This window comes from Ixodes scapularis, unplaced genomic scaffold (genome assembly GCF_016920785.2).
Source record: "Ixodes scapularis isolate PalLabHiFi unplaced genomic scaffold, ASM1692078v2 PGA_scaffold6__148_contigs__length_123643588, whole genome shotgun sequence".
NCBI classification, from domain to species: Eukaryota; Metazoa; Arthropoda; class Arachnida; order Ixodida; family Ixodidae; genus Ixodes; species Ixodes scapularis.
The window spans coordinates 114,510,142-114,531,011 of record NW_024609881.1 but is presented as its reverse complement, the minus strand read 5'-3'; the positions used below and the strand labels follow the sequence as shown (position 1 = coordinate 114,531,011).

Below are 20,870 nucleotides of genomic sequence, written 5' to 3'. Positions count from 1 at the left end.
AACGCGCCTTCAGAGTTCTGGAGTATTCACGTTTCTTCTTAGTTCAAAAAATTAAAATCATCTGGGGCAAGATTAAACGTGAATCTTCCAGAAGTACAGAGAGTAGCGTTGGTCCATGTACCAGAGTGTCGAACCGATATTTTTATTGGTTCGGTTCGGGTTCGGGTTCACGGCTTTCGGTTCAGTTCCGGTTCAGTTCCGGGGCGCAAAAAATAACGGTTCAAACCGGTTCGAACCGGTTCGAACCGGTTTGAACCGCTAAATTGAGAATATATTTTCCGCGTTGTTCTGTCAATAGGCGCTATTTAGGCCGTGAAACTAACTGCTGTAAACGATCTGATTTTTGCGAGGACCTATTTTTGAGAATTTCGCGAATCGCCTACAATTCGCGAAAAATGGGTCCCGCGAACAATTTCGGTAAAATGTAAACAGATTAAAATTTATATTGAGATTCCACCGCGTCGAGAAAATTACAACCCGCGAATTATTCCAAAACTTCAGCTTTGACCTAAATCGCGAAATATTGAGCCCACGAAAAATAGTCGTTTACAGTATATAGTTTTTTTTTATTGTTTGTTCAATTCAGTTTTATTCTCAGGTACCAAAATTATAAAATTATGTTATTTATTCCTACACAACAAGAAAGGAAAATCTACATTAATATACAAAACGTCGTGTTTATACGACTCAACATCCCTTCGTTTACCAGAGTCACATATATTGTACCTGAATCGAAATGTTTTCGGAAGTGAAGTAGGTTGGCTAAAATACCCGTGATTGGTACAACTTTGTATCGCAGTATTAGATGTTGAATCGTGGTTTTGCACTTGAACTAAGGAATTAATTACAGTGAATACAATCATGAAATGGGCACCTCGTCGCCATATATATCATGAAATGTGTTTTACGGAATACGTTTCACGATATATATATGATGACGAGACGACTGAGCTTAAGGGAATATAATTTTCAAAATGTCACGAAAGTCACGGGACAAGTCCTTCCAGTCTATATTTTATAGGAACACTAAGCGACAATCGCAATGCTTGTTTTTCTAACTAGCATATTGTTTGCTCTCAGCACCATGATGCGGGCGACGAATCATGCGAAAAGGAGTGGCTGAAATTGTTCACTCTAACCTATGAGCACCTTAGTACTGAGATCGAATCTGACCTAAAACAGTGCTTACCATGTGAACATTTTCTTATATTGGATAAACTGGCATAGCCTGGATGTTGAGGTTTGCTCTTGACAAAATGCAGGTCAATTTAATTTGCAAATAAGCATCACCCTCGCTAATTGATGATTTTTGTTAAATAGAACAAAGTGGTATTTCATGCTCTACTCAATTCGGAAGCTACCTAATTGGACACTTTCTGAGAGTTTAAGTGTGCAATCGTCATAGTTCCACCATTCGTTCCAGTAAAAAAAGGCGATAGTAAAAACACATAAAAAACGCGATAATAAACTTCTATATATTTGAGAAGTTATATATGCGTGAGGAACACATATAGTTATTTAAATTAGCTTCAAAATAATAAAAAAAACATTATTTAAAGCTTTTCAAAATCACCTATAACGTGTCTATAGAGGATAAAAGCGCTGAAAAATATTTGCCGAACATCTTTCAGATAATTTAAAGGCGCATTTACTTATATATCTTGGAGGTGAGAATCTTCTATTTATGCTGCCAAATCTTCAGACAGGAATTAAGTATATTTTTATTATCATCGATAAATTTGACTTTATGAAGTTCACATAACCGCCTGAGACCGACACGGAAGGACGATACTCGAAAATACGCCAGCTGTTGTGTCTTCGGCAACGTGCTTTTGTTAGCTGTTTTGCAGTGTAAAATAGTGGGTTGCAGGGCATGCCAAAAAACACTGTCGTCATATGATATATCGGAATAGGCAAATACACGAGATGTGCAGAAATAAGGAGATGACACGCAATTTTTTCTAAATAATCTCTTACACAACGCTTTACTGCAAAAAGAAATGCATAGAAGTGCATAAAATGATATTCCTAATTAAACATAGATTCCGCGCAGGGCAAACAAAGATTTTTTAGAATCCTAATATAAATCACTTTTGGGCATCAGCTTGCCTCAGCTCGAAACGTCGCGGGATACTACCTCGGGAGGCTAATGTTATCTTAGGTTTTACGTGCACTTGTTTTGAGACCTTACTTCATGACTCTGTTCTTTATCAGTCATGTGCTCCAACATTTCGTTAGGCTGCCGTATATCATCGCGAGACTACTATAAATACTACACAACTTTACACGTTGGACGTCTACTGCTGGTGTTGCGAACGTCGCACTTCACCAGAAAGCTGAAGTATTTAACATGGTTTGCACGTGACGTAATCGCACTAGATACTGGTTGTCATTGCGAGTTGTTCTTGCTGAGAAAATCAAATCCGGTTTGGCAAAATGCACGCTGCAAAAGTTTCGCGCTCAGTGCAAGCTATGTATTTGATAGGCACACATTTTTCTTGTTGGTACATCGTCGTTAGGCACGGCGCGAGTATCTGGCACGACGAAAACGTGCTTTCTGGCAAGAGTGTTTTTACAAATAAAAGTTGTACCAACTACCCATCTGTCACTACCGTTTCCAGGCCACGCTTTGTAGTCTGCGCCGAAAATGCGGGGCAGAGGAATCTTTACGACACAGTATGCTTTAAAACTACCCCCGCCCCACTCCCTTTTTTTTTAGTTGCTCCTCAAGATACTTTTTATTCCTCAAGGATTGCCTGCTCCGTATTGAGTGGTGTTCACTCGACAATTATATTTGTGTCACTTGTTAACAGTAATTCTTCCTTGCTTTAACTTTGCACCCAACTGTGAAGGTTAAACAAAATACAGGGCGGTCGAAACTTGGAGAACTTGAGAACGACACTCCTGTGAGACTTAGAGCGGCTGCCAACGTTCGGCTATCCCCGTGAGGCCACTAGGATCATTCTTCTCAGGTATCCCTCCCGTACACACTAATAGTTCCATGTAACGTCGGACTAATACGTCACATTTAGACCCTTTAACACTTCTATTCTCGGGACAACTTTCTTAGGCAGTTCAGCAATAACGAAAACATGTTTGGGAGCCTCAATGGTGTGCATACATGTAAAATGGGTCGTGCAGCATCTTTTTTTTTTTTACCTTAAGTTCAATAAATACCGCTAAGTTGTAATCCTTGACGTTGATAACTTGCAAAAGCATCCATTAGTTTGCCCTTCCGCGAAATGGCAGACAGTCGAAAGAAAGAAATGAAACAGCTTTCCCCTCCTCCACTCACAATTAGAACTATCAGCCACATGATCTGATCCTAATATATACACCGTCAGTGTTTATCATAGTCATACGCAGGGTTGGCAAAGCAGAGAGCATGGGCTGATCTTCAGATATAATTTTAGTTGGGCTATAATGCCCGAGCCCCACTAAAGCGACAAATAGAAACAAACGACAGCGGCTAGCCTTAAACCAGAGTATTTCGCAATTTGACAAGCTGTGTAGAATAAAGAAGGCTATGCTCAAACACGAGTATCATGCACACGATGGTACCATTTGCAGGCTTGTAAACACTCGTGCTAACTTCGCGAGCACCGAACAACTCAAAGCCGTATAAAGGTACCATCGCGAACATGCTGCATGTGTCTGAGGCTTGTCGCTTTCGTTTGTTTCTGTTTCTAGCTCTAGTGGGACTCGGGCCCATCATAATCTTTGAGTTGAACACGAGCGTTACCCGAATGTTTGGCGATACTGGTTGTCATGAACCAGAGCATTTGACTCGGGATCATGACAATCGGGTACATCATGGTGTCACGTGACTCTCAGTGCGAAGTTGTTATGTCATGTGACGTCACGGTATCAACAACGTTAATAGATCTAGCGACGTCCTCAATTCGAATCGACTTAACGCGGTGAGTCAGGTGACGTCACGGGGTCACGTGATGTGACATTACTTGACAGCATGTCTTGACATCATGACGTCACGTGACATTGTGACACATGGCTAATCATAGTGCCAATAAGAAAGCGCCGCAAAAAACCAGGATTTATTATACATTGCAATTCTGTATATGACGATTTGATCAATACGTAGAGGAATACACGTGACAATAATAATAAATTTGTAATACTAACAAAAAACAATACCGTGAACAGTTTTGAACCGGTTACCGTTATATTTTTTTCCGGTTCAGTTCCGGCTCAGTTCCAAGATGGCGGCGAAGTTTTGGGTTCGGTTCAGTTCCGGTTCGGCTAAAAATAACGGTTCTGTTCCGGTTTTCGGTTCGGTTCGGTTCCGGTTCGACACCCTGCCATGCACGCCTCAATATTTTATTGATGTTGGGTCAGTTTATTGTTTTACAGTGTTTATATTGCTTTTTTTAACCATAACTCGCTGATACCAAAGGTCTACGAGCCACACTTCATTAGGAACAAAGAACCGCTACTATTTTGTGATTTAACATAGCATGACACAACGACGGCAACTTTGGTGGTTTCTGTGCGGCAACCTATGGTTTCAGAGGTTTGAAAATTTTACCAGATATTCTGACCTCTCCTAACAGTTCATGCCCAAAACGACACCATTTTCTTACTGGTTCGGTGATTTAGCAAACAAGACCAGCGATAAAGCGCTTAGCCACAAAGAGGATCGAGGTGATGTTTCCAATCACCGCTCCTTTGGCGTCTGTTAGTGCTGACATGGTTGTATCAGAACGGTCCAACGTTTGTGAGTGAGGAACTCAAAATATGTTTAAGGAAAAATGGCACCATATGTTTGTTCTTAACCTTGCTATAACGTCCTGCTTTCAAAGGGTACAACCGAGCATCTGAAAAAGATAATACAGCCGAAGCTGTAGATGGCTGCATTGGATGACTCATTCACAGATAGCCAGATTATTGGTGTCTTACAAAACAATGTCATATTAAATGATTAGCTGTAGTCCTGGTGAACTTTCATTGGTCTGGAAGTTCAAGACTCTGCTAGGGTAGCTGCGGGCAACATTTCTTTAACTACAAGACGTGTAAAGCATCCTCATCACAAGATGCGGAGCAACAGAAGGTTAGCTGGATATTAGATGTCCAGCCAAGGTGCAGGCTTTGCCTGAAATGTTTGATTTGGCCGCAGCAAGGTGCAAGAATATTCGACCAGAAGTTTCCATTGTTAGTGTGACTACTGTATGGTGGCTCGTAGACCAGGAATCAGGGTCACATATGCGCATCACTGAGGCGTCCTAGCTCAACATGCTACCTAGGATTCCGTTTCATGACTTGCCAAAGCATGCATATGCTTCGTTTTCAGGTCCCTTTGATGCAAAACGGAGGGCAGTTTTAAAACAAAATGACGAGCCCGTCATGTTGAAAGAGGACATATTATCACGTCTTTGAAAATTTTGCTCCGTGCTGTCACGTGGAAAGAGAAAAGTTATGCGAAAAGTGGTTCGAATCGAAGAGCGCTACGTCAGTTGTAGCCTTCACAGTGCCAAAGAAACTCACGACGTGCAGGCTATCTTTGCATTTCGGATTCGGGGATGGCGTTGCCTTAATAGACTCGAACCAACGTTGGCATCACGGTGGAAGGAAAAAGACGTGTCGGAACAAGCCCAGAAAAGGGGTGGCAATTCCACTCGGGCTTCGCGCATCTCCCGGTGGGGCACTGCAGGGTTGAAACTCGGCCTTGGAAACGTGCGCCCGCGAAAAAAAAAAAAAAAAAAAAAAAGCACGGTTCGTCGAGTCTCTGTCAAGTTGCGCCATCTGAAGGCGTTTGTTAAAAATGGGAATGAACAATAGACCCAGTTTCTCCGTGGCAAGTCGGCGACGTTAATACACCTCAATCTTCTTCCGCCGTGGTTGGCACACCCCTATAGCAACGCCGACATCAGAGCCAAGGCGCCCCCAATCCGTGGTGGTACTTCGGGAGACCCCTGGGGTCTACCGGTAAATTGGCCGGTGGAACCATGGTCGCTGCGTAGGCTGCGAGCTTTTGCATCATCTCCTCGAGTTCCTGCAAAAACAACATCAACAAAAATGAGACACTCAATAGTGTTGACGATTGGGCTAGTTGGTCATTCATATTAGCGGAAAACAAACAGCGCAAGGACAAGGACAGAGTAGAAGGCGGAGACACTCAAGTGTACCGATTGCATGGGGTAACATGCACAATGACAAAAGGCGCAGTTCAAATTTTTATTTACTTTCCCAGAGCCGCGTGTTTCGATAGGTGACCGTAAAGAAAAAATCTGACAGGCGTGGTTTATCATGGCATAGCCTCCTCTATACTTACAAAGCCTGGGAGTTCGACGGCGGAGTCATAGAGGGCCCGATCTGGTAGCACAGAGACCCTCTCGGTGAGCATGCGCTCAGCGCACAGCTTTTGCAGCGGCGAGGACCCGGAACATATACCCGTTTTCAGCTGAAGAAAAAAGTGGGTGTGTCCCTCTCGTCGCATGCTTATTGGTCGCATACCGTCGCACATATTATTCCGTTCTGCGAAGTAGTTCCGATAAAAGTTTGCTCTCTGGAATGCTAGCGTTATTTAAGCTTAAATAAATTTGTTATTCTCAGTAGGATAAATAATACACCTCCTTAGTATACGCGTGTATTCACGTAATTCAACGCCTCACAACATCTGAGGATCGATGTTCGTAGCCAGCCGGCCAGCCGCTGTTGCTCGCCTTCCAAAATGGCGACTCCAACAGCTCTGGCTGACCGGTCTGTGATGTCAGCACTCCTTCCTGAAGACGTTTCCCCTCGGGTGTACTACAAACGTCACGCAAGTGGAAATGTCCTGTCGAGCCAGACAAGGCAGTGTGTTTTGAACGTTTATTCTTGGATGCGGCGGCAGTACCAAGAAAAAAATGTTGTGGAAGTCATCAACCTGACTGCCGCCGCAACGGGGATCAGTGTTAGTTCGGTCTACGAGATCAAGCGTGGCTTCAAACGAGCCAACTGAGCTGTGAAATCTCCTTCAAAGAAGCGCCCGAAATTCGCCGAGAAAAGAAGAGGATTTCAAATCACGACGCGTGCACTTTGACAGCCGTGAGAAGCTGCCTGCACAGTTTCTTCCGTCGGGGGGAGATCTCAACGTTGAAGAAAATCGCCGCTCGTCTCCAAGAAGACAACGTGCTGCCGTCCTGTTCCGGGTCTACCCTGTATCGCCTGCTGAAGGACATGGGTTTCGAGAAACAGAAACGGAATCACAACTCTTTCCTGATTGAGAGAGAGGACAGCGTCGAGTGGAGGCGGTGGTATTTGAGGGCAATCAGAAAGCACAGAGCCCAGAACCGCAAGATCTACTTCCAGGACGAGACTTGGGTGAACGCCGGCCTCAGAGTTGACAAGGTGTGGACTGACAGCACCATAAAGTCAGCAAGGCAAGCCTTCATGTCTGGATTGACGACCGGGCTAAAGGTTCCTTCTGGAAAAGGTGAAAGAGTGATTGTCACCCACGCAGGTAGTGACACTGGCTTCGTGTCCGGCTGCCTGGACGTGTTCCGTGGGAAGAAGAAGGGGGACTACTACGATGAAATGGACTCGAACAGGTTTGAATCATGGTTTCTTCATCTGCTGGACCACATCGAGCCTAACAGCGTAATTGTTATAAACAACGCGCCATACCACAGCAGAAAGGCTGAAGCTGTTCCCACAACTGCAACAAAGAGGGGCGAGATCCAGCAGTGGCTCTCTTCCAAGAACCTAGACTGGACTACCACAATGAAGAAAAAAGACCTTCTGAGCATCGTGGCAACGGTGAAGGATCGCTACACAAAGTGCAAAGTTGACGTCATGGCTACGGACGCCGGACACACAGTGTTGAGGCTCCCACCGTACCATTGCGAACAAAATCCCATTGTGTTGATATGGGCACGAGTCAAGCAGAAGGTCGCCTCCAAGAACATCACATTCAAGCCCAACGACGCCGAGCGGCTCTTGAGGGAAGCAGTGGACAACGTAACAGCTGTCCATTGGCATGACTGTGTAGAGCATGTGAAAAAAAAAAAATAGAGGCGAAGTTTCGAGAATGTGATGTCCCAGAGTCGAACCTCGAGCCAGTCATCATACCCCTCGATGCAAGCGACACGGAGGAGGAGAGTGGAGACGACGACGAAACTGACGACGAGGATGAGGGTGAAGAGATCTCCGGTGTTCAGCCTTTAGAATGGAATTGACCGTGAACTAATGTCCCCCTAGGACATGTTCTCTTCTGAAAGTGGCTAGAACTTTGGACCCTGTTTGTCATACCCCAGAACACAGAGCGGCCCTTTTAAGGACCATTCACATACTGCAAAATCGAATTCCCGGCTTCATACACGCCTAACCTCCAGTGTCATGTTGTTGTCGCGATTCTACCTTTCATTACGTAATAGCCTTGTTCATGGCTTCTCGAGGTCTTTGAAGTCAGCTGTATGTATCCCACTGTGTACAAAGATTCACGCTACAAAAAAAATTGCAGTTGTACTGCACTCGCTAATTTGCCCATTACAGCAGAGGTATCAGGTGTTATTTTGCCCTTTTGCATTCTAAACATATATGCATACAATTACACTTTAAGGGTCGTTTTCATTCAAGAAAGAAGACGTAGTCTTGGCGGCATGCCGAAAGCCGACCATTGTTCTGAAATGTGACCCTGAGCTTAACATTTTACTTGCTCACCTCGTGCATATTCAGTGTCGCTTACACCTCATTTTGAGGTCTAAACATCAAGTTCAGCCCAGTCTTTCATTGAGATAGCTCCTTCATTGCAGTAATCAGTTCCCCAGGCGGTTTGTGGGAAAGTAAACTCACAAAATGCCATCCACATGCCTTGGGGTCGCTCTGGCAATAAACGTATCTCTCATCCACCATGCTGTTTCAGATTATAATTGGGATTCTTATCGCCATCCTCACACAGGGCCACTCTGGCAACAAGCAGAAGCTTTGATGGGATTCTGGAAGAACGTATCTCACATCAACCATGCTGTTTCTGCTTATAATCAGGATTTGTACCACCATCCCCACACCACGAACTTAAGAAAACGGAATTAAAGCATAAAAATTGAAATTCACCGCGACACACAAGGAAACCGATTGCCCACTCATTACATACACATGAACGTCAACGCAATAACGTAAACTAGAGCCTCTAGTTTACGCAATAACGTAAACTAAAGGCACTAACGTAAACAAAGGTTTATTAGGACAGAATAAACTATGCAAACATGGGTTCGTGGCTGGTAGCAGGTCTGATCAATCCCAGTTCATTAAGTTTGCGGCGATGTCGATGATGTCAGCTGATCTTTTTGCTTTAGCGCTCCATGGTTGCCGTTAAAAACTGTAAATGCACTAAAACTGGCACATACTGATTTTTTTGCTTATAGTGTTTTTAGAAAGCCGACGGTATAAACAATGTTAGATATACAAAGATATGTTTATTGAAGACAGTCTGAAGAAGCGATGCAAAATTGTGCAGAGCATAAGCATGTTTATTAGAAACAAACGCTATTTGACGAGGTATGTTCTAGCTTTTTGCCACTAGAGGATGCTGCAGTGCTAAATTCGTTTTGGTTTCGGTCTCTAATCCTGGATCCCACCACCCCCCGACGGAGAGTGGTTAAGTCTGCGCGATATCGCGGCATTTCATTGGTGGAAACCCAGAACACTCCGCCACCAGCCGGACTTGTTTTACTTCGGTTCTTAAGGTGAAAACGAGTAAAACCCGACGGGAAAAAAAGCGGTAGCCCCGAGGAACGCGAGAAGCACGAGCGGACATTCCATCGCTCGGGAAAGGTGTGTTTCGGCGTCTCGCCGCAGCGGGGCGCCCGTTACATGCCTCTTGTTTGCCGCTCCCTTTTCACTTTCGGCGGCCGCGTCTTGTGACGATCTGCCAGGCTTTGTCGGTAGACTATAATTATAGTCATTTTTTGTGTTTTTTTTTTTTTGCTTCGTGATTCGCGACATTTCTTAAGCCCCCAGTAACTGTACAAGCGTTTAATTTAAATAAAAAAACAACTAAAAAGAACATTCCCATATACAAAGTTCTGGGGCACCTCTTGTACCTAAAATCTAAATTTCCGTCTTTAGCATTGTCGCCTATTTTTTTCGTTTCACCATGTTGATTCGAAAGAAAACTTTAAAATCTAGCCTCCATCTTAAAAAAAAAAAAAAAAAAAAAAAAAAAACTTCAAACTTTAAACTATTGTCTGTAGCAATATTGCCAACTACGGTGAGCGTGATTAGCATAGCGTAGGGCAACGTTTCCCCAGAACTTGATCAATATTATTTCAGTTCTGCGCAAAATAATGTGCTGTCGATTAGTACGAATCGCCCTCAATATAAAGCTCTATATACGGTGAGCAATTTCACAGCAAAACGAGCCTTGTTCTTGACGCTTTTCTTTTGCTTTATAATTATTTTTTAGTATAGAGCACATTAAAGAAGAAAATAAAAAAAAACTCTTTCGCAACCTTGTGTTTGAAATTCGAGGGAAAGTTTCTAAGGGGGTGCACGCCTCCCGTACTTAGACCATGTAGCTCGTTCCAACACAACGTTTTTTTGTAGGGAGCTAGAGGGTAAATGTAGGCTAAATGGGAATGCCAAAATGACTGACATTCCGTAGGTCTCAAATTCGTCTTTCCTCACCCACCTGAAACTTCTTGAGTAGACCCTTTCCAAAACTACATCGAGCAACACTGGGTGCAGCCATATTTCGTGCATCGCTATACCTGGCGCAAAGTGTGTGAGGGAACCCGAGCTCACGCCGATCGGGCGCCGACGCAGCGGTCGTGCCCCAAGACATGGCGGCCTCGGATAACTCACGCTGCAGCTACGAGAGGACGAGTAATTTTTTTAAGGGTCTATTAACTATGTTTTAGTAACCGGAGAGAGTATAGTTTCATTACGGTATTTTCTATTGTAGTAATTCTTTCTTCTCGACCGTTTTATCGACCAACACACTGTGTCCAAACAAGCCCGCGTTTGCCCACACCGTGTGTGGGCATTGTGCTCGCGCGGAAACAAGATTCGCTTTAGGCGATGCATCGGCGCATGCGCAGTGACGACCGCAGCGCCACCACAGTGGCGTGACGTCAGAGAGTTGAGTTGGTCTATAGATAAAGTCGGAACATTGATGGCATTACCCAGAAGCAGGCACACGGGTTTGCACAGGTACCCTGTATAATACGTATCACTTCAAGTCCCACGGCAGCCAACGCTACAGTCCGGTAGAGCGAATCATGCCGCTTCAAAAGTACATCGTCACTTCGCTCCTCGTCTATGTGCGACTGCTATCGCAGAGTATATTTCCGAAGAATGTTCTTACCGTCACGTTCGTGGACGACAAGTTGTCGAGCTCGCAGGGATCCAGCTGTATGTCGAAGTAGTAGGGAGGACTGGCGGCCACAAAGTTCCGCCCGGCGTTGCGCCGAGAACAGTTTACCACCACTTCTTGGCGCCAGTTAGGCCTAACCGCGAGTTCGCGGACGTCGTAGAAGTCCCTGAGCACAGCACCGGTTCGAGAGTCCAGCATCATTCGGTCGAGACCTTCCACGGGTCGCGTGCCCCCTGGCACTGGCGCGCGGCCATCGAACAATCCGCTACGGTACGTTCCAAGGACTACCTTGCGGTTGTCAACGATCAACCCGGAGATATTGTTGACCGGATCGATGTTGAGAAGGATTTCATGTCGCGGAGAAGGAAGGTCTTCGGAGAGGGCTTCCCACATGTCCTTGCCGTCGATATCACCGAGCCTCGACACGTCTCCTCCTGAAATGGATGAAGTGCCAGAGATTGTCCAGCGTTGTATGACGCAGTGTAGCAGTATGCGCGTGACCTTTAAAAGAGCTGCTTTTAGTACGGGAGTGTTACTGAAAATAGATAGCTTGCACGTGGCGTCAACACGTCGTGCCCTTGGTCATTTCTACATCATGTCTGAAAAAATATTCACAGTGTTTTTTTGTTCTTTTCTTTTTTTTTTGTAAAAGTAAATTACGCATTGCCGAACGCTCATTCCCTATCCAAATGTAGCGCTAACGATCTTGAGCAGATGCCAAAATGTCATCACTATCCGTTATCTTGTTCCAAAGATTTTGCCTGTTTTCCGTTACTGGCGCCCGGTAGAACTCCACGTATCCGAGAGCTCTGTTCACCTCCATTTTCGTATTAAAACTTTAATAAGAGTCACATAACTTTCGAATAAAATAACAGTTAATGCTTAAACTTTGCCATCTGGTTCGGTCTGTTAGCGCTACATTTGGGTGTAATAGGCATTCGGCGATGCAAAATTAATCTTTTAAGGGTGGGGGGAGAGGAATTTCGTTTTCATTTGCGAGATAAAAGGCAAAGCTAATGTCTTGTACATTTAACGCCTTTAGAACTGTGAGGGCAAAGGGAGTAATCACTGGACGCCGTATTTGTGGGTGCTGTTTAGAGCGCATGCTCAGAACGAGGTGACATTAATAGGCTGCTAAGATGGCCACTCTTGATGGTGTGCAATGCGGGTTGCAAAAGAACTGTTGAAGCTCGCCCTTCGCACGCGCTCAGCAGTCGCGCACACAGCTATGGCCGCCAGTGAACAATTACAAGCATGCATGGCTCCCCTATTGGTGCCTCACGACTGCAAGCGCGTGCAGCTTCCGAGTGAACATAGCTTTGGCGAGTTTGAAATTGCACGGGCTTGCGCGCACGAGCAGGGGCTTGGAGTGACCTTGCTTGCCATCGTTTATAAAAAGTTTGATTCAGAGAGATTACACCGTTTTGGCATCCTCATTTTGAGTGATACACCAATGTTAATCTGAAAAAAGTGTCTTGCATTGTGTGGAAAAGTTTTCTACAGTCGCCCTTTAAGAACAGGTTTACCGGAAGTTGTCTCAACAACTATGTCGAATGTTCTTTTACTTGTACCAACGAGTTTTACTCGGAGATACATTCCTAGGAGTTAGATATATTAGGCCCTGCGTGATATGTCGACGATAACAAAGCAACATACTTGGAGCCTTCAGAATGGCGCAGACGGTCCCCGCCAGTGGGGACCGTTTGAAGTGTCGAGTGTACAAGGCGTTGGGGCATTCAGCAAGATTGTAGCTCCTTCCTCGTGCGTGACTTACTGCGTCTATATTGGCCGTTTCTGTGCATGCGAAAACTACATTGCGCTGCTTGTTTTTTCTGAATGTGATGTTCCTAAAATATTAGCCATAGAGGGCTGCTAAGATCACCAACCTTCTGTTTGCTCGGTGTTCACCTGCACACTAAGGGTATTTTTGAAATGCCCTTAGACTGCAGGGTGTTCCTGTAATACCCCTTTGGGCGCAGTCTATGGGTGTTTCTGTAACACCCTTAGAGTACGGTCTAATGGTGTTCCTGCAGGGTCTAAGGGTGTTCCTGTAACATACTTAGGGCGCGGTCACACTGCCAGCGCATCATACAAAAGACAGTCCGCAGACATGTTCAAAGCATACATATGTGCGAAGCAAAGGTGCTTTGATCATGCCCGAGGAGTGTTAGCAGATAATTCAGCCATCACATCTGCAACGAACACTATATAGGCACGGCAACCCTGCCGTGGCATCATCGGCTAACGTGCACCCAATCGCGTTCACGCAGATAATCATCGGCTGGATTCCCCTCATCATCGTAGAAGGCATCCTCGCCTGTGAGAGGCTTTGTGGTCATCGGCGACTTACTGCGGAACGGAACAAAGATTGCGCCGCCACTATCTACGCACGTGGCAGGCTTTCCCCGCACAACAGCCCCCAGCGGAATGACGTCATCAGGAGACCCCTGCTTGCCTGGCGAACAGTATATAAGAAACATGCCCTTGGCCCCCAGCTCCAGTGGACACGGCAACCCTGCCGTGGCATCATCGGCTAACATGCACCCGATCGCGTTCACGCAGGTTGGTGATCGTAAATACGGGCTCCGTAGAGAGTACGCTGACTTAGTTGTGTTGCCGTGTCCACGGGTGTTAGGCCAGTGTGTTTATGACTGCCTGACTGTGGCGGGCATGGTACTTAAGCTATCCTGCAATGTTGAAAAGAAACCCGGACCCATAACTTAAAAGATGTTTTCTCAGACTCTCCAGACCCAAAAAAAGATCCTTAAAAAGGTCAACGAAATTCAGGTAAAACAAGACACTTCGGAAATTAATATACAGAAGCTGCAAAACAGGCTGGACACGATTGAGGAAAAATTACAGATCGTCAATGAAACTAGTGGCAGAACTCATCAAATTTAATTTACACTTACCGGTCACGATCACGAAGTTACTTCTTTTAAACAAACAAATCGAGGATCTTGAGAATCGATCCCACGGGAATATTTTGATAATTAGAGGTATCAGTGAGAAATCACCAGAAACCGAAGAAGTCCTGGTAAGAAGAGTAACTCATGAGGTATTTGATTTTATGTTGAAAGTTAGGGTTGATTCCATTGAAAGAACTCTCAGACTTTGAAGGCACATACCCAATACGTTTCGGCCTGTTATTGTGAAATTCGCTGACTTTCGGGATAAAATAAAAATCCTTAACAATTGCTCCAAGCTGAAGGATACCCAAATCAGCATTAACAAGGATTTCTCAAAAAGACTTATGGAAAGACGAAAGAACTTGTGGAACTGTACTGCATTATGAAAGAAAGGAAGGCGCAAAAGCTGGACTGGTTTTTTATAAGGTCGAGGTAAACAACGTTCTCTATGCCTGGAAAGACGTTAAAAAAGAAAGAAATCGGTGCTCGCCATATCTGAGCACACAGGATCAGGATCACTGATGTCACAACAAAGCACGCTTCAAACTGATTAACATAAATGACCGAAGTATTGTACATAAAGTTGGCCCAATTGAAAGCATTGTTCTTGAACACAAACCCCACGCTATGGTAATCACAGAAACGCGGCTGCATTTCAATATTATAGACAGTTGAATTACACCACCAAATTATACCATAATTAGGAAAGATAGGAAAGACGTGGCGGAGGCGTAGCAATTTTGATCAAAAGCGATATTGTATTTACTGCACTGGATGAGGTTAAAGCTATCGAAGCTATATGGGTCCAAATTAGAATGAATGACCGAGTTATAATCGTGGGCCTCCAAATTTCTCAGTTGAATGTTTAGTCAGGTTGAGACAATATATGGACTTGGAATATATGGCCATAATAAAAACATCGTGTTAGTAGCTGATTTTAATTTACCCAGCATTGACTGAATTACGTTTTCGGTGAGAACAGCAGAAGGGGCCAGCTGCGAGAAACTACTGGAAATTGCATTTTGTTATAATTTATTTCAGGTTGTCACAGAACAGACAAGAACGACTTCTTCTGCATCATCGTTACTTGAACTAATCATTGTTTCCACAAACCTAACGTCTCTTCTTTTGGAATGTGAACTTTTTGAAGGAATCTCGGGTCATAAAACGACATGCATGAAGCTAAACTTCTGCAACTGCAAGCTTGATCACCGTCCACATAAAAAAAAAGTTCTTAATTTTAAAGCCGCAGATGACGGTGGCATTTTAGATTATCGTGAGAAATCGCTTGAAGACTTCCAGCTACTCTATCAGTTAGGTGCTGCTACCGACGTTTTGTGGAAATTTTTTGCTGATGTGACAGCACATTGTGTTAGTTTATTTGTGCCTACGCGTATCAAAATAATAAGAAATAAGAACTCCTGAATCACTAGAGAAATTATACATGTAAAACGAAAAAGATGTCGGATGTCGGAGAGATGTCGAAACTAGTGCGATTAAACAAAAAGACTTTAGGAAAATGACACTCCAAAGTTACGAAGAGGTAAACAGCGCCAAAAGTACGGAGAACAAAGAATAAGGAACACACAGACCGAGCGCTGTGTTCCTCGCCCTTTGTCCTCCGTACTTTTGGCGCTGTTTCCCTCTTCGTAACTATGCATAACTAATTCGCCCAATTTTCAACGGTGCTACACTTCAAAGCTTGAGTCACGACCTGAAGAGGCTTGTTAAAGATGCGAAGCATACATTTAACAATGCCACTCTTAAGAAATTTATTACCGAAGCCCCGGCTAAATTCTGGCGGTATGTTAATCCCTCCTAAAAAAGGAAATTACTTCAGACAACATTCAGCTACGAGTAGAAAAATGAAATTCCTTTTTTTTTTTTTTAATTTGTGTTTACTCAAGACAACCAACATTTGCCAGGAGGTAGAAATTTTTCTGATTACCCTCCAATTTGTGACTTATTAATTTAAGAGGAGGGAGTCACTGACCTCCTGCTTAACATAGATGCAAAGAAAAGTGATGGGCCTGACGAAATTCCTAACATGGTTTTGAAGCCGTACGTTGAATCGGTTGCTAAGCATCTTACTATAATTTTTCAGTCGTCTATTAACAATGGTTCCGTGCCAAAAGCCTGGGAGGATTGTCAAAATTTTCCCCATACATAAAGGAGGCTCTGTTTTTTTTGTGTGGAAAACTACCGACCTATATCTCTGATTAACACGTGCTTTAAGCTTCTCGAACACATTGTTTTAAAGCATCTTTTAATGTTCCTTAACAATCACGATATTTTGTTTTAATATCAGCATGGATTTCTCGAAATGTCTTTCCACAACAGCCCAACTCATCGAAACCGTGCATGATCTCTCCAAGCTATAAATAACCGTGGCCAAACGGACGTCTTTTTTTTTTTTGATTTTGCAAAAGCATTCGATAAAGTGTCTCATTTTAAAATTAAAGCCCTGTTTAAGAACCCCATCATTACAAAACTGGTTTTGCTCGTATTTTTCATCGAGAGTTCGATTCGTTGAGTCGGGAGGATGTGTGTCTTGACCCGGCTAGAGTTGTTTCTGGAGTTCCACAAGGCAGTGTGCTAGGACCGCCTTTATTTTTGATATTCATAGATTGCATACGTTGTGGAATATCAGTTACAATTAAGCTGTTTGCAGATGATTGTATTTTGTACAATAAAACAAACTGAACAAGATCAACTAAAACTGCAAAATGAACTCCTCAAAATCGAACGTTGGTGCGATGAGTGTCAAATGGAGTTAAACCCTCGAAAATCGGTCGTTATGTCTATAAAAAAAAACATTTCCTAAATTAAGATTATTTTATAGATGATACCAACCTACCTCGTGTAGACAAAAATGAGTACTTCGGAGTGAGATTTACAAGTGACTTACGATGGAATACCCACACAGAAAAAGTGTCCAGAAACACTAACCAGGCACAATGGTGCCTCAGAAGAAATCTTGCAATGGCTTCGCCAGAAATAAAAACATTAGCTTACAAAACGTTAATGACACCTGCCGCAGAATATCAAAAGTAGTGTGGCACCCATATCCAGTAGCTAACTCGTCCAAACTTGATAGATCCAGTGGCTTGCTTCCAGGTTTATCTTTAATAAATATAACCATATATCGTTCCCCCACCGGACTCTGTAGACTTGCTGAACTTCCTTCTTCTGAATTGAGAACGAAGTGTGACCGCTTGAAAATAATTTTTTTTAATCATTCATGATCTAGTTAAGATAGACTAAAATAAATACATGGACGTACTCGACAGTGAATGCACGAGACATCGTCATAGCATGCACATCAGGGAACAATCTGTCGAAAATGGTTGTTTTAAATTTAGTTTCTTCCCCAGGGCCATAAAGGAACCAAACCAACTCCCTAATTCCGTCGTCACCATGACAAATGTCTGTGATTTTGTTAAAAATATCAAGAGTATATTGCTTGATAATGTACCGTGACTTGACGTTTTGAATGTATTTCTTTTGCTTTTTTTATTCCTGCATGTGAATCGCGTTCTTGAAGTGTCAATGCGTGATTGTTCTTTTGCATCTCTTATGCATTACCACTATTGTAAAGGCCTCGTAGAGAACCGACAGTATATATAAATAAATGAAAAATAAACAATGATGAATTCCTAGGAACAATTTCACTGTGTATGCTCCTAGACGTGCGCGCTCGAGCAGCGAGTTCACGCCAATGGCAGCTGATTTAACGTAACTGAAAACCACGCATTAAACTCTTTGCAAATAAAGATGTCTGCTATGTTTCTGCTTTTAACGCAGGTTGTGTTAAATTGATGACTTCTACGCCGGGGGAAAGTATGGAAAACACAGTAGATGCCTCGCCTTCGGCACGCGCTCGTGTCGACCTTAGCCAGTTGCCAGAGACTAGCTCTAACAGAGACCAGCTGTCTTTTTCTCCTCTGACTGTTCCGATGCGTTCTCTTTCGAAGGGTGGGTAGATAATCTAGACATAATCCAGCTTAGTATGTATGTTGTACTAATTTATATCTAGCGTAGAATCAGTATTCTCAGGTCTACCACAAGAAAGTGTTTTAGATCATCTTCTTTTATGCATATTTAAGCGGTATCTTAAATGTCAACCAAAACGCTAAATTTATATGCGGATGATTCAACACTCATCTACGCTGCTGAGAATAGTGAGGAAATGGTGTGAAAAGTGAATTTATTATTGGATCAAGTATCATTGTGAGCTAACATGAGCACATTAAAAATAAATACGAGCGAAACTAAGGCAATAATACTAAGGCCTAAACATAGAGTCGTCCCTCTCTTAAATAATATAACTTGGAACTCAGTTAAAATTGAATTGGTCCAAACTTTCAGGACACTTGGAGTCGTGTTTTCAAATAATAAGACCTAGGACTATCGTGACACATATTTAAATAAAAAGTTGTCAAAATTGGTAGAAATGATACCTCGGCTTCGTTACAGGCTTTCAAAATCCGTTCAAGTATTGTTATACAACTCGTTATTTTATTCCATTTAAACTACTGTTTTTTGGTTTAGGGTACTACCACCGCGACAAACTGAGAGAAAATGCACCTGATTAAAAAAAACAATGGTACGTGTTATTTATTGCAAATGCGCCATATCGTTCACTCACAGAAATCATTTTCAACATTTTTAACATTCTCAGTATAACCTCCGCAATTATAGGCTATCGACAAGACTTAAAACAGAACTTCGGTATGCCACTTCGTTATTGATGTAATTTGTCAAGCCTACAACAGCACGCCGTAACATATGCAATTCGTGATCCTGATTACTCGGATGTTGCGACATGTCCATTAAACATGGGAAAAGGAACGTTAGCCTACCGAACCCCAATACCTCTAAAAAAATTGCACATCATTATAAAGAAATTGAATTTCAAGGAAGGACGTTCCATTTTGTATAACTACCCTTCAGAAAAAAAGCAAGAAAATCAAGCTGGTCAAGCTGGTTTAGCTGGTTTTTAAGCTGGTTCGAGCTGGTTCAAGCTGGTTCGAGCTGCCACTGGAGCTGGGCAAGAAGGCACTTGAGCTGGTTCGAGCTGGTACTGATTCTGGTTCAAGCTTGTCAAACTGGTTCAAACTGGTCAAGCTGGTTCAAGCTGATTCGAGCTAGCACTGCAGCTGAGTAAGCTGGTACCTGAGCTGGTTCAAGCTTGCAATGCTGGTTCGATCTGGTTCTGAATCTGGCCCAAGCTGATTCGAACTGGTCAAGCTAGTCTTGCTGGGAGCGCGCACTCCAAAGTCAGCTAAAGCTTGTCGAACTGACATTGCCGGGAGCGCGCTCCAAGGTCGGCGGGGGCGGGGACGATGCCACGTCCTCTTCTTTGTCCTCTCGTTTTGGTAGACGACCGAGCGCTTCAGACGCGCTGCGAGCTTCCTTTGTTGCACACAAAGGAAGTTCGCAGCGCAGAGAATAGCAGGAAAGGAGAATTTGAGGCACGTTTCGCTATCTTGGGCAGATTTTCAAAGGGATGGCTGTGTGCGCGTGGTTTGGAGACTACTTCATTGGCGGTGCAAGCGAGCGACAGTCCGTTCAGCGCGAGAAGAAGTCCGATGCCTCGACTGAGGCGTCGTTTTCACGAGAGCGGCCGAGGCGAGTGGGAGAACCCAGAGCCTATATTGGGGGAGAGTTTGGCCAGTGTATGATCCCGCCGCCCTAACGCCCCCCTTCCGAGTGAGCCAATCAGCCCGCGGCGCAGAACTAGAGGCGTGAGCGCATGCGCGTGAACTCCCGGCTACCCCAGCTGAGCGGGGAGGGCCACCATTTTCATTCATTCGCCCCCGGCGGAATGCATGGGATCGACATCCCAATTTCGGTTCTTTCCTTTTTTTTTTTTTTTGACAGACTCTGGCCAGAAAATGATAGAGAGTTATTCCTCGGTGGCTTAAAAGGCTAACGAATGAAGCTGCTCCGCGTTTGAACGCAAACTTTTATTCGGGGGAAAAGCAATAACCATTGCTGACGACGCATAGCCTCAGCCGTGCTCGGCGCCGACAGCGTTGCGTCAAAATGGCGGTAGTCTCCTCTTTGCTCCCTTCTCTCCCTCTCGCTCCTTCGGCGCTCTCCTCCCTTTTCTTCACTTTTCTTCTTTCCGGCGGCTTCGTCGCCACACCCACTGGCCAAACTCTCCCCATATACGGCCCCGGGAGAACCCTGCCCCCTCACTCGACACCCCGCCACGAATCAGCGACCAGCGGCAAAAGACAACGCCAAGCCGCCGCGAAGCGAGCCGGAGCCGAAGAGCGTGTATAAATTAACAGGAACCTTCCTCTTTTCCATCACTCGTAGAGAACCAGCCGTGCAAGTGAACAGCACCATTACGAAGCGAGGGTCGACTCAACTTCCCCGGAAAGGTACGGAGAAGTCAAATGACCCGGCCTTTCTCGACGTCACCCCCGAACCTTCTTCGAACGCATGTACCCTCAGGAACCTCATGCCTCACAAAACTCACGAACTCAACGACCTCATGAACTCACGCGCCTCAGCGAACTCGTACACTCACCGAACTTATGAACTCGGGAACTGACCGACCTCATGAACTTACCAAATTTACAAACTCAAGTCCCTCAACGTACTCTTGAACTCATCGAACTCACGCCCCTCGCTCAACC

At 44.2% G+C, this 20,870-nt stretch overlaps 1 protein-coding gene across 1 annotated transcript in view; it reads right to left on the bottom strand.

Moving 5' to 3' along the window:
* Positions 1–5,884: 5,884 nt before the first annotated feature.
* LOC120838355 (arylsulfatase B-like) overlaps positions 5,885–20,870 on the bottom strand; it is a 51,415-nt gene continuing 36,429 nt past the window's right edge. Inside the window, exons 9-10 of the mRNA XM_040208230.2 lie at positions 11,303–11,748; positions 5,885–6,010 (exon numbers count right to left, since the gene is read on the bottom strand). Coding sequence (XP_040064164.2) covers positions 5,885–6,010; positions 11,303–11,748 — 572 coding nt within the window. The remainder of the gene's footprint in view (positions 6,011–11,302; positions 11,749–20,870) is intronic.